The sequence below is a fragment of the Drosophila eugracilis genome, unplaced genomic scaffold (genome assembly GCF_018153835.1).
Source record: "Drosophila eugracilis isolate 14026-0451.02 unplaced genomic scaffold, ASM1815383v1 contig_1873, whole genome shotgun sequence".
NCBI classification, from domain to species: Eukaryota; Metazoa; Arthropoda; class Insecta; order Diptera; family Drosophilidae; genus Drosophila; species Drosophila eugracilis.
The window spans coordinates 234,654-247,420 of record NW_024572725.1 but is presented as its reverse complement, the minus strand read 5'-3'; the positions used below and the strand labels follow the sequence as shown (position 1 = coordinate 247,420).

The following is a 12,767-nucleotide window of genomic DNA, read 5'->3' as shown; positions in this document are numbered from 1 at the left end:
AGGGAAAAGGATGAGAAGAGCGCGCTGGGAAAACTTTAAAATGAAATGAAAATTATAAAGTAACCACAAAATCTTGATAAGAAATCCAGAGAGAGAGCAGGGGTGTACAGTTTAGCTGGGGAGGAAAAACGGGGCACCGAGGAAATGGCAAAAGTCATAAAATGTCGAGTTTTACGAGTGCAAAACGCAAGGGTCTAATCTGGGTTTAGCATCAAAACTTGTTACTAAGGGGGGTAGAGTGGGGTAGGGTGAGCAGGGTCCAGGCTTTGGGGCACATAATAAGCAATGTCAACGCATGTGTGCAGTGGGCGTGGGCATTCCGCTGCATTTTAGCCAAATGACGGAAACATTTTTGCACTTTAGGCAAAGTGCAGGGGACAATTTAGGGGTGCCCAGAGGGGCGAGAGGGATGCGGAGGCCCAACTAGCAAGAAGGAACAAAAATATCGCAACAATGACATTAAACGCAACTTATTTTACTACTGACTTCATATACCTCTCCCCTTTCTGGCCCCAACGAAAACATTTGCATGCTGCCTGCCCCAAACACGCAACTTTGTTGTCAACTCTTTCCCACTTGCTGCTGCCGTCTCTTTCTCTAGTTGCCGCTTAAATGCCGCAACTAAATAACTTTGAGTGTCTTTTGAGTGGCCATTAGTAGCGGACTTAGCGAGGACTCGACTAAGTGGGTCTGCCGCCATTGTTCGTTTGTTTAGAATTTATGCTGCACCCTTGGTATGTACTATGTGCGCTTAAAGTCAGTCCCAATGGCTTGTGGTATCCACCTGGCCACCTGGAGTTTTAAAGCAGGTAATAAACGCGTGGCTTAGTGGCGAAGGCTATCTTATTAGAGATTCTTCGCTTTAGCTACCGTGCGTGGTTTTGCTGTGTAAGAACGAAGAATATAAACCATTTATCAATGGTTTTCCATATTAAAATATTGACCTGGTCTCCAAGAATCTAATACTATAATACTATAAATACTATAAGCAATCTGTGTTTTTATAATACAGACAAGTTTATTATATGTCCCAGCACCTTACTAACTAATGTAAATTTCGTTACCCTTTTTCCAGGGCCGTCTTCATAGCCGACCAGAGATTCCTGGCCATCAAGCAGCCGGACAAGTACTGGACCCTGCAGATCAAGTACGTGCAGGCCCGGGATGCAGGGTCCTACGAGTGCCAGGTCTCCACGGAGCCGAAAGTGAGCGCGCGTGTCCAGCTGCAAGTTGTGGGTAAGTCAGGGCCAAGACCGTGAACATGAACATGAAATGCTAGGACTTATGAATATGAGTTCGCACTCAGACACTGGGCCCTAAGTGAGTTGGAGCGTATAATTTGCGGGCGGGCGGCTGGAGGCTTGTGGGCAAAGGGCATAGGTCAAGCGACAGTAAATGCGAAAACTTTGCAGTCCACTCACAAAGGGCAGGGCCACACATGGGCCGAGATCTTTGCATGTTTCATGCGGCTGCTGCATTTCAAATTACTCACTAAATTGCATTCAAATTGCGGCTGCTGACCATTGCCATTGAAATGCTAAAAAAAAAAAAAAACATAAAATAAAGAATATCAGAAAGCACACACTCGCACCAACGGACGGAGAATTTCTTTGGTCGGTCGGTCAAGTTTTTTAACGAGAAAACTTTTACGTGCTGGGTTCTGGTTTCGTTTTGGTTTCACAGATGCACAGCCACTCAGCCACACACACACACACTGAGCACTGAGTAAAAAGTTAATTAAATTTCATGTTTGCATACCGGAAGAAACAGCAGCACCACTACTGCTAGCAGCAGCAGCAGCAGGCCAAATGAACAATGTAAATGTCAGTCGAGGGCATCGGAGGATGTTCTGGGCCCTGTAATTGATATGAAATTTGCCTGGCCCTATGGCTCACATTATTTATCTGGCCGACACAATAACAACCGCATTGCTTGGGGCTATGACACAGAAATCAGTGCGAATATTTTTTGGCCACTGGTATTGGATTTCGGATTTTATCTATGACACGGATGCATTCATTTGAAACGATTGCAGTTGCAACTTCGCCAGCCCATCTGTCCGTTTTGCGGTTTTGTTTTACACCGAATCCCAGGCCACGGCCAAGGAAAAAACACCGCCCTTGGGACGGACAGACAATTCTTGCCGGGAATAACACCATCATTTCAAATTCTTTGACAATTTAAGGTCAATTTAGCCCGGCTCAGATAGCAACGAAAAGGAGAGCGCCAGGCAGTGAAAGTAAAAAGTCAATTTGCATTTGAAGCCAACAAATTGAATTTTCTTTTATCCAACTAACACTTTGGTTTTATGGAGATCCAGCCCAAGGAGCTGCTGGCAAAAAAGGGACACATCATGCCCAGCTGGTGGGGTGAGCTGGGAAAAGGAGGGCAAGGGCAATCGACTGGATAATGGTGTTGCCAAAAAGTGATTTTCGCATTTCCGGCTCAGCTAATTTGTATGCTAAACACTTGCGCATATATGCCAAAGCCTCATGTGTGGGTGTGCACTGAAAGAAAATCTTTGTTAACTAGAAAAACTTAATAATCAAATTTACTATTATCTTCAAGAAAAACTGGATTTGCACTTTTAGGATTTGCTATTTTTAAAAGTTTTTTTTGATTTCAACCTTGAAACAAACTCCACAGTATCCTTTATCTTTGAAGATCGAATTCTGTTTGTGTTTTTTTTTTTGGAGAAAATCAGAAATGAAAGTAGGGCGTGGCAGCCAACAGGTATCCATCTGGAGCCAAAAAATATTCGACTATCTGAATTTCGTATGCGCGGCCACATTTGCGTTAATCTAACGACAAGTTTAAGCATAAAGGATTTCTATTCATGCCCGGCGGGGATTCGACGATCCGTCTCTTTCTGGCCCCGTTTTGCCATCTCTTTCGGCAGAACCATTATTTGCAGTCGTTTGGCCTTCATCCATGGCCATTTCCATTTCCCATTCCCCATTTCCCTGCCGTGGTCCAATCGGCCTTTGTTTGTTTGAAGTTGAATTTGGGTGTGCATGGTCCTTCCGGTTCCTTTGCTCCTTTTCTCCCAATTCAGTTGGCCATAACCATTATCGGCAGCACCTATTCGCCCCCGCCTCTCGACCACCCCTTTGCAGTTATTCGTGTCAGTTTTTTCCTGCCAGTTTTTGCCCACCCTATATCGCCTCTCTTCTTTTGGTGTCGCGCTGCTTGGCTGATTTTGTGCCTTTGCCATGTAATTTGTATTTATTGCATCGTTTTGTCTGTGCAAACGGCTAAAACTCCCTTTGCATGTTGTCGATTTTTGCACCACCCACTGCCCATCGCCCATCGCCCATTGCCCAACGCCGACTGCCCAAATCAGCCGCCTTGACCCACCACCACCACCTTCGAATGAATTCGATTCCGAGTCTTTGGCAATGGATTTTATGTTGAGGGTTTGGCCTTTTCAGGCTGCTTGCTGCTTGATTTCTGGCCCATATTCGGATGCACAGCCAAAGTTGGGGTAATAGGCTCGTAGTTTTCGGTCAATTTGTTATGTTAACAGCGGCAGGGGGAGTGGATTCTGGGGCAGGAGATTCTTGTTTGCTTTGTTGCTGGTTAAAATGTCAGTTTCTTTGGTTTTGGTTCATTTACTCAAGTTTCTAGGTCACCGAAATGGGCAGCACAATGGAGCCAAATCGTTGTTAATGCCCCGAAAAACATCAAGTCTGCTTAGCTGCAAACTTGTGTAATAATCTTTTAAACTTTGCCCGGGTAACTTGCCAGATTTATATTTATTATTATCAGAATCCATGGGAGAGCTTTTCGCGCCAAAAAAAAAGGCATTCACACCCATGGTGTCTTGGTGGTGGTGGCCACGCTCACACATGAATGCCGAATGAACGAATGAATATATTTTTTTCTGCATCATTGAACGACAAACTAGATTTGGTTTTATGAGATTCGCTTTCGCCTTCTGCCCAGCTCATCTCATCTCCTCGGCCTGAGCTTTCCATTCCCCGATTCCTGATTTCGTATTCATTCTTGGATGACTCGGTCTGCTTATTTAATTTGCTGCTAATCTCGTATGGCCAAAGCCAATTTTGGGGTTTTCTTTGGGTTTTATTATATATATATATTCTCGTCTTCTTTTATTTTGGAACGCATTTTATCTCACCATCAAAAGTGACAATGTTCCCTGTGATGTTCGCTCACCTCCCCTCAACTAATTTCCCTAAAAGCATTTTGCCATAAACTCAATTAATTTAAGTTGGTGCAATTCGCTTGACACTCTCAACCAATTCCACTCCCCCCGGGATGCTGCTCTCTGTGTGCTCGGTGAATTAGCCGAAAGTGTGGTCAACTTTAGTTTGTTCGCAAAGTTTTCGGGGTTTCTGTTTTTGCGGTTTCCATTCAGCTTCTTTTCTTTTCAGAATAATCTCTAAAGACCCAGCATAATAGTTCGTGAATCGATGTTGTTAATGAATCTAATTTGAAACCGACTCCTTATAATACCACATTTACTTCTCAATTGAAGTTTTCAATGCGATTTGGATTCATTTCGTCATTCTGGTAAAGATAGCTAGGGACAGAGGTTTATCAGAAATTTCAATTTAAATATAATTTCCTAATTGGAATTAAATTACATCTGACGTCGGCACTGGGTTTCTATCAAAGTACAAAATATCCTTGCATTTATCTTGCAGTCCAAGGGTGCAAATTAAATAGAAATTAATAACAATTTTGAAATGTATAACACATATGATAAATAAGATTATTATATTTCTCAAATTACTTTATTCAAATAGTAACTATTTAAAGTTCTTAGTTAATACAAATTCCTTGAATGGATTTACATTTACATTTACCGTAGATGAAGTAAATTAAGTGAATTAAAAAGTCCCTCTTTTAATTACACCAATCCCACTCCCCCTCGACTTAATTTGAGCCATATGCGTGCCACAATTCGCCGACTGGAAAATTATTCTCTCACCGGGCTGCGATATCCCCAGAGTCGAGTTGCGTGGGTGATAAAGTAGAACGGTTGCTAATAACATTGCACTTGCTGCTGCTTCAGCGGCTCTATATATGTGTTGTATATACTTTTTCCCCACCTTTTTTTTCATATTTTTTGCTGCTGCTGCTGTGACGCGGAATCTCCAGTCAAGCAGCTGGAAAACTAACATGCAACAACATGACGATTTTGACAAGCTGACACAGTTTGGTGTCAAACCAAAACGTGGCGCGTGTTGTACTAGTACGGCACTACTACACTACAACTAGAAGCCCACACAGATACTCTGGGGCATAGTCGGGTATTTTGTGTAAATTCTCGGCGCACTCATTTTGCACATTTTTGTGTAACAGCAGTGAAAACTCGGCGTATACGTGATTTTGTCAAATTTCAAAGCTCACGTCGCTCCACGCGTTGCGCTGGCAAATGAAGACGACCAGTTTTCCCACTTTTCCGGGGGCCTGGCGATGCCCGGGCGGGGAAGGTCGTGTGAAAATGTATGCGCCAACATTTCCAACTTGTTCGTTTGTATGTGCTTTTTATTCACCGCCTTTTTTCCTCGATTTTTCTTTGGCTGCTTTTCTTCTTCCATTTTTGTTTGACACAACCCTTAGTTTGTTATGCATGTGCGTGTCTGTTGGCCAAAAAATCAGCCCGACTGCGGGGTCGGGAGGTGGGTAGTTCATGCTGGTAGCTGGGAATCAGTAAGTGAAAAATTGAAAAGTGGATTTTCTTCGGAGGCGGAGTGCCGCTCTGCCACAGCCAGATTTACGTGTGCGACGTGACTCGCAGCTGTTAATTCTATAGATTAGCGAAATGACACAATTTTGGAGCGCCGAATTTGCCACTTCCACTTATGTACACTCCTCTGATTCTTCTCGTCTCTTTCGCCTCCTTCAGTGCCCCGCACGGAGATCCTGGGAGAACCGGACCGCTACGTGAAGGCGGGCAGCAACGTGGTGCTACGCTGCATCGTGCGCGGCGCCTTGGAGCCACCCACGTTCATCATGTGGTACCACGGCACAGAGCAACTGGCGGCCGACTCCCGCCGCCACCGCACGCAAATGGATCCCAACCTACCGGAGGCCTCCGGCGATGGCCAGAGCACGGTAAGTTCACTGAGAAAAATTAGCAGTCATTTATTAATTTATTGATTTTTAACAAAGTTATTTTCTGTACTTTGGATCGGAGTAATATATATTTATTTATTATAAAAACTTCAAACATTAAATAATGCCAAAGAGACTTCAATTTTCGGCCTCTGTAACCCAGGGCCTGTTCCACTTAGCCGTGAACAAAAAACTCCCTTGTTGATTTTAATTTAATTACTCTCAATTTCCAATGAATTCTTGGCTGCCGCTGTTCCAGCAAGAAATATTATAATATTGTTTCACAAAAGTTTCGGTTTTGTCGCATTTGGCCTAATTGCCTGGCCATAACTTTGTTGCCCCTGCCACCGAGCACAAGAAGTCAGTTCCGGCACATGCCCAATATTTGGAATACGTGTGTCCATGTCCGAATGAAAACTGCCTGTGTTTATCTTTTTCTTTTTCCAACTTTTCCTCCGGGCACTTGAGTCTGCAACTGTATGGGCCTGGTTTTTTCTTCTCCTGCAGATTGGCTCATTAATCATCGAGTCGGCCAAGAAGCGCGATACTGGCAATTACACATGTAGCCCGTCGAATAGCCGCAGTGCGACCGTAACGCTGAACATAATAAATGGTGAGTTGCAGAGCTGGGAATATCCACGCTAGAATGCCAATACTCTAGGAATTTAAGTCGAACAGTTTGGCTTTAACTGTAGAAAAGAAAATATGGAAAGGAAATTTACTTAAATTAATTTAAATTTGATTTAAATTGTATTCTAAAAAGGGTGAAAAAAAGTAATCTGCCGTTCTAGAAAATTTGTGGAATCTTTTGGCAATTTGTTAATTTTCAAATCTTAAGCAAAGATAAATTACAAACTATCAATTATTTAAAGATATACTTTAAATGAGAGATGAAAGAACAAAATGTATAAACAATCTAAACTGTATTATTATATAATCTTTCCAAACAGAGCAGAAAAATTAACGCAATATATGACATTTTCCTTGAATTTTCGTAGGCGAATCTTCGGCCTCGGCGGTCACCTCATCGGCAGCCACCACCCGGGCCTACGCCCTCAGCATCCTGGCCCTCCTACTCGGCGTCATCATCATCGGAGTGGGCCACCGCACATGACAAGTCACTGCCGCCAAGCCAAACTGAATGGCCGGAAGCACAGCAACTACTAGAAAGTGAGAAGATGGGAAGCCCAACACTCTGCCAACGTAAAAAGTATAAAACCAAATTAATTTGATAGACCCAAATAGCAAAAGAGCGAGACGAAAGAAAAGAGGAGAATGGAGAGATTTAACGTAATAATCGAGTGCATGTTGTAAGCTAGTTGATTTTATCCACTAACTAATAACCAATACATATAGAGGATGAGTCCGTAATCCCCAAGATTACCGCAGCCAGTTTCGAGAATCCCGAACCCCAGCTAATAGTAAGTTCTAACGGCTCTAAGCGAACTAGTTAGTAAGCCCCTAGTCTTAGGCAGTCTCCTAACTGAATTTGTTGTTTGGTTTTTGTTTAGGTTTATTTTCGTATTTGGTTATGCTTGCGGGGCCTCTGTTTTGTGGAAAATACCGAGTAAGTTTGCATAAACGCATAACCGTAAATATTTATGCAGTCCGATGTGAAATTGCATCGATATCCTGAATCCATTCGGGTCGCATGAGCGAGCCAGGAAGGGGCGATGGACTCCGGGAAATTCCTGCCATCAAACGAATGCGTTTTTGGAAAAACTCAACTCGAATTTGCATGGCAATTTGAGTCTGGAACAACATTGGCAGTCTCCTTCCTATGTGGCGACATGCTGAACTTTTCAATTAGCCATATCTCCCGCACTCTTCGCACACTTTCTCCCCCTCTCTCTCTCACTCTCTCTGACAGTTAGTTTTGAATATTTATTATTTTTAGCAAATACCGGACTGTGTCGTCCTCTGTTGACCTTGTTTCTTGTCGAGAGATGCAACTTCCTTTGCCATTAAACTCACCTAAAATGTTATACCTTCGAATAGGCCGTCCCAGGAAATTCAGAGAGTCGGAGAAGTTCTGTATGATTTTTAAGGAGTTTATTTAACATTATCTTTGGTAAGCAGAACACCCACAAATATGAACTTTCCGACATGTGTGTGCGACATCGCAAACATTTGCATAGCCAATTTATGGAACTCTATTTTATGTGCTCTTATCTCACGAACAAGCTCGAAACATGCGACAAAAAACCAAATTCATAAAGTAAATAATTGCGTAAGGAACAAAAAATTATAGCAAATACATGTGCATTGATCGAAATGGACAACGGACAACGGACTACGGACAACGGACATCCAACATCCAACAAAACAGAAAACAGAAAACAGAAATGCAAACAAAAACAATTTAATTGATAACGAAAGTAAATTTATTGAATTGGGCGGACTGAATCGCGAACTGTATATAACTCTATTGCGAAATCGTTCAACAAAAATGTAAATTAATTGAATATACAAATAATATAAATGGCAGAATCCAACCAGAGAGACGTATTCCAAACACTAATGAATTGCATTTAAACGATACAAATAAATATATAAAATAAATAAATAAATAGCAGGCAGGCAGGAGACAAAGGCGGCCAAGAAATAAATAAAACGAAATCAAACGGACAAAATGTAAACATCGATTGCAACGCGAACCCGCAGGCCCGCCTCGTATTTATTTATCCACTTAACGTCCTTTTTAATTACACACACACACACCCGAACACACACTCCCCCAACCATTGCAAATCCCATAAAAATCGCCTGAAATTAATTAAAGTTGTCTCAGCTCCTACGTGGAAATCGAGGCTGCAGCGTCAACTTAATTGCAATTAGGTGCAGGCCACACACACACACACACACATAACATGCCCCCACTCTCGCACAAACAATACCCTCAAAGCGGCATTAATTATGTGTGCGATTGTCCCAAGGCGCCGCTTGTCACACCCTGCGTATACTTGATGATGCGCTCGCCTTTGAGCGTTTAACAAATTGATCCAGGGCCAAGTTAACCGCAAGCAGCTGTGAGCCAACGCAAACACGCTCAGCAGATGGGCGAGAAAAAAGCCACGGGAATAAATTTCTGCGGTCAATATTACAGCCGGGAAAGTGGGGCTGGAGAGGGTTAATTTAACTGGGATTCTTTTCACGGGTGTGGACAATTAACACATTCCGGCTTGCATGCATCAAATGCTCGCGGTCTGCGGCTAACCGCCTTTGAGCCACCCTATTACACACCCTCACACCTACTCAACTTTCATTTCCACTTTTATTTTCCCTCCAAAAAGCCACCAACAACAAGCAGCCCCATTGGACAGCCTATAAAAGTGAATGTTGAACAATGAAACTTTGTTAGAATTAAGCGGCGTACATATATGAACCATAGCAAGTACTATACAAATCGAAATCAAAATACATTTCTAAGCTCTTAAGTGTTTTTCATCAACTCGATTAACGGTATAGACGCCATACGTGTAATTATCAACACCCCTCCCCCTAAGAAATAAAATTAATAATAATTGTAAATAAATCGCATTACACGCCCCTAACGTCCCGATTTCGAAGCGAGGTGTGGACATTACTTTTTAAAGACAGACACTCGAACTCACGTGTACTCATGATATAGCAAAGTTTATTGTTAAGTACCGACTAATAACGAATGGAAATACTTACACACATACATATGTAAACGAAACTAAGAACTATGTGAAACTTTAACTGACAAATTTATTGCATTACATACAATAAAATAATAAAATTGAATAACTTAAAGAGATCTTTTCGTTGACTTGGCATCTGGATAGTTCTTAGGTTTTATGTTTTGTTTTTATGGTAAGTATAAAATGAGAAAATCAATAATAGTGTATCAAAAAATTAGGTTAATTAGGAAAGGTGCTTAAAGTGTTCACCAACTTTTATTTTCAAAACTGTCAGGTAATTGTAATAAAAACATAAAAAATAAAGTTTACCTTTTCAAAAGGTTGTGGTAAAATGTAAAATATAAAAATGTATAAAGTTTGCCATCTCTTTTTGTGTGAATTTTCTTTTCAGATTCTCTTTTTACATAGTAATTATAAAACTGGGAACATCATTGTTGTACTTTTTCTTATCCTAATAAGAGGAAAGGGTTATGTAAAAATAAAGATATTACATTTGATAAAACACCAAATTAGAAATTATTAAAACTTAAATAAATATATTTGTAATTTTTGTTTGTAAAATCCTAAAACAAAACGTAAGGCTCATTGCTTTAAAATCTAAAATTAATCTAATATAAACTAATTAAATAGTATTGAAATCGTAGTTTCTTATTGGATAAGATTCTTTGTAGTGAGCTCAACTTTAAATAGAAGAAGATCCATATTCTTAAATAGGTTTCCAGGAAACTAATCTTTTGGAATTTGGTTCACTAACAAGAGAACGGCTCCAGTGTTTTCGGTGATGATGCGACGGTAGTTGTCGTCGATGCCGAAGCCACGAGTAACCTGATAAAGCATCATGCCCATCATAGTTCCAGTTTTGCCGTCAGTGATTGCCTGAGGCACCAGTTGGGCAACGGCGTAGGCCAAAAGGATTCCTGATTCCCTGTCCACGATAATAGCGGCCACTAGTCGACCGATGCTCTCCCGTCCGATCAGGGGAGTCTCCGGGTCGGCCTTGTGTTTCATGGATACCGACAAACCATCGGCAATGGATCGCAGCGTGAACTCGTCCACATGAACAGGTGGCTCCATGTGAGCAGCCGCCAAATTCAGCAGGTTGCAGGCCACTTCGACCATGTCGAAACCAAAACAGTCCTGCACGTTTTGGTGCAGATGAGAGGCATTCAACCCAGGGATTGAGGGCGGTGAGTATGCCTGGAACACAATGTTCTGGTTTCGGAAGCGGATCAGACGATGCTCGGTGTACACCACGTTCTCTTGTCCAGCAGAAGACTTTATTTCTGTTACTTCTATTGGTTCGGACTCCTTACCCACAGGATCAACAGAAATATCACTTTGTATTGTATCAATGGCAGCAATCAAGACGGCGAAATCTTGTTCAGGCTTACTCTCGATGGAATCTTTAGCTGAGCACATATTGTCTTCGATTATAAAGACGTCGTCGGCGGTGTTATCCCCCGCGATAATAAGTTGTCTCTCGTCAAGTTTCATTCCTTGTTGATTAATATCGATGAATTCTATTGAATCCCCAGTAATTTGTAATAAATCATAATTATACGAATATAACTTAGCCATTGAAATTTTTTAAATCTTTTAGTAACAAATTGAATTCAATTAAAAACGCGCAGAAGCCAGGGATGAATAACCCAATAAGCTGCAACTATCGATAACACTAAACGTGCTCATGTGAACGGCGATCTTCCGATGTTTGTAAAACTTTTGCCGCCAATTTAATAAGTTCTAGTGGGACCATCTCCCTCAATTGTTTATATTTACAAATATAAAACCCTACAAACAGATCTTAATTGAAATTTGCAAGAAAAAATTAGGAAAATTTAATAAATAGTTTAGAAAACAGTCTTTAAATTGTTAAAAAGTTAATTCTAAACTACATATCTATGTAATCAACGCTGGCCTATTGAAGAATGATATATGCGGGTGCAAAAGTATCAAATTAATCCAGCCAAAGAGAGCCCAAAGAGAATAACAATGGTCAGCGGGTCAAGGGGTCAAGGTCGACTGGTTGTCTAATTCCAGGCTAAACATCAAGGACAAGCGAGATTGAAAGGATTGAGGGTCTGTATTTGCGAATTTCCATTAGGACAGCCGAGGCCCGACAATTGTTGACTGCCTCATTGTGTCTGGCAACTAAATCAAAGTGGGGAGCATCGGAAAATAAAAGAAATCTGGGCCAGACTCTGATGCTAAGGGTATTAATTAAATGGAAATAACCCGTAAGCGGTGATGATGGTTATGTAAAAAAAGGTAAAGCAAAGGTTTTAAATAATCAGACGATATTTGACGCCCTTTAATTTATGAAAACTAAATGATTTAAATCCTAAAGGGAATGACTATTTACTATATTAAGATTCATATTTAGCTAATAAAAAACTCTCAACAAAAAAAACAAACAAGTTGCAAATCGGCAAGTAGATATGTAGATATATGTTTGGCGTTGAAAGCTGATCAATAATATACAAATATTTTATAGGAATTTATTAGGATTTTTATTACAAAATTTTATTCCTATTTATGTCTGATTAAAAATACGAATTATTGTTTAAAAAATTTCGTTGATTTGAACCTTATATCAACTAATCTGATCTATTAATTTGAAAAAGTCATCCATAATGCTGTAAATACAATCGAATCTCGATTTTCTTTTCAACTTTTGCAACTTATCACTAAAGACAAAGCAGGCTAGGGAATTTACCAAGGGAAATTTAAAAGTAATGTTACATATATCCAAAATCTGATAATTTGAATAAGCTGCTCTGGAACAACTTTTGACCCACTGGCCAAAAGGAATCCCCACAAAAGCAGCGCCAGCTTAACGGGAATGCCCGCCAAGGATTTGTCTCAACTTTCGAACGCGGCATTCAAATGCAAATTTTATGCAGCAGCCAAAGCAGGCGAAGCCGCACAATTCTCGGAAGGGGAACTAATGAGTGCCTATTCAACGGGTGGCGAGGGGCGTGGCAGGGTGTGGAGGAAGTGCCTGGAGGCTGACCAGGC

At 41.1% G+C, this 12,767-nt stretch overlaps 2 protein-coding genes across 2 annotated transcripts in view; one reads left to right on the top strand and one right to left on the bottom strand.

Annotated features, from left to right (window-relative positions):
• LOC108116140 (hemicentin-2) overlaps positions 1–9,855 on the top strand; it is a 66,854-nt gene extending 56,999 nt beyond the window's left edge. The window contains exons 5-8 of the mRNA XM_017227870.2: positions 1,076–1,236; positions 5,876–6,084; positions 6,592–6,697; positions 7,083–9,855. Of these exons, the coding sequence (XP_017083359.1) occupies positions 1,076–1,236; positions 5,876–6,084; positions 6,592–6,697; positions 7,083–7,198 (592 nt within the window). The 3' untranslated portion in view covers positions 7,199–9,855. The remainder of the gene's footprint in view (positions 1–1,075; positions 1,237–5,875; positions 6,085–6,591; positions 6,698–7,082) is intronic.
• Positions 9,856–10,475: 620 nt separating this feature from the next.
• Positions 10,476–11,243, bottom strand: LOC108116113. The gene has a single exon (XM_017227836.2). The coding sequence runs from the start codon at positions 11,241–11,243 to the stop codon at positions 10,476–10,478; it is 768 nt and encodes a 255-aa protein (XP_017083325.2).
• Between the last annotated feature and the right edge of the window lie 1,524 nt (positions 11,244–12,767).

Bases quoted from the DNA above. Each gene is read 5' to 3' on its own strand.
- LOC108116113 (XM_017227836.2), bottom strand. From the start codon at position 11,243: ATGAAACTTGACGAGAGACAACTTATTATCGCGGGGGATAACACCGCC.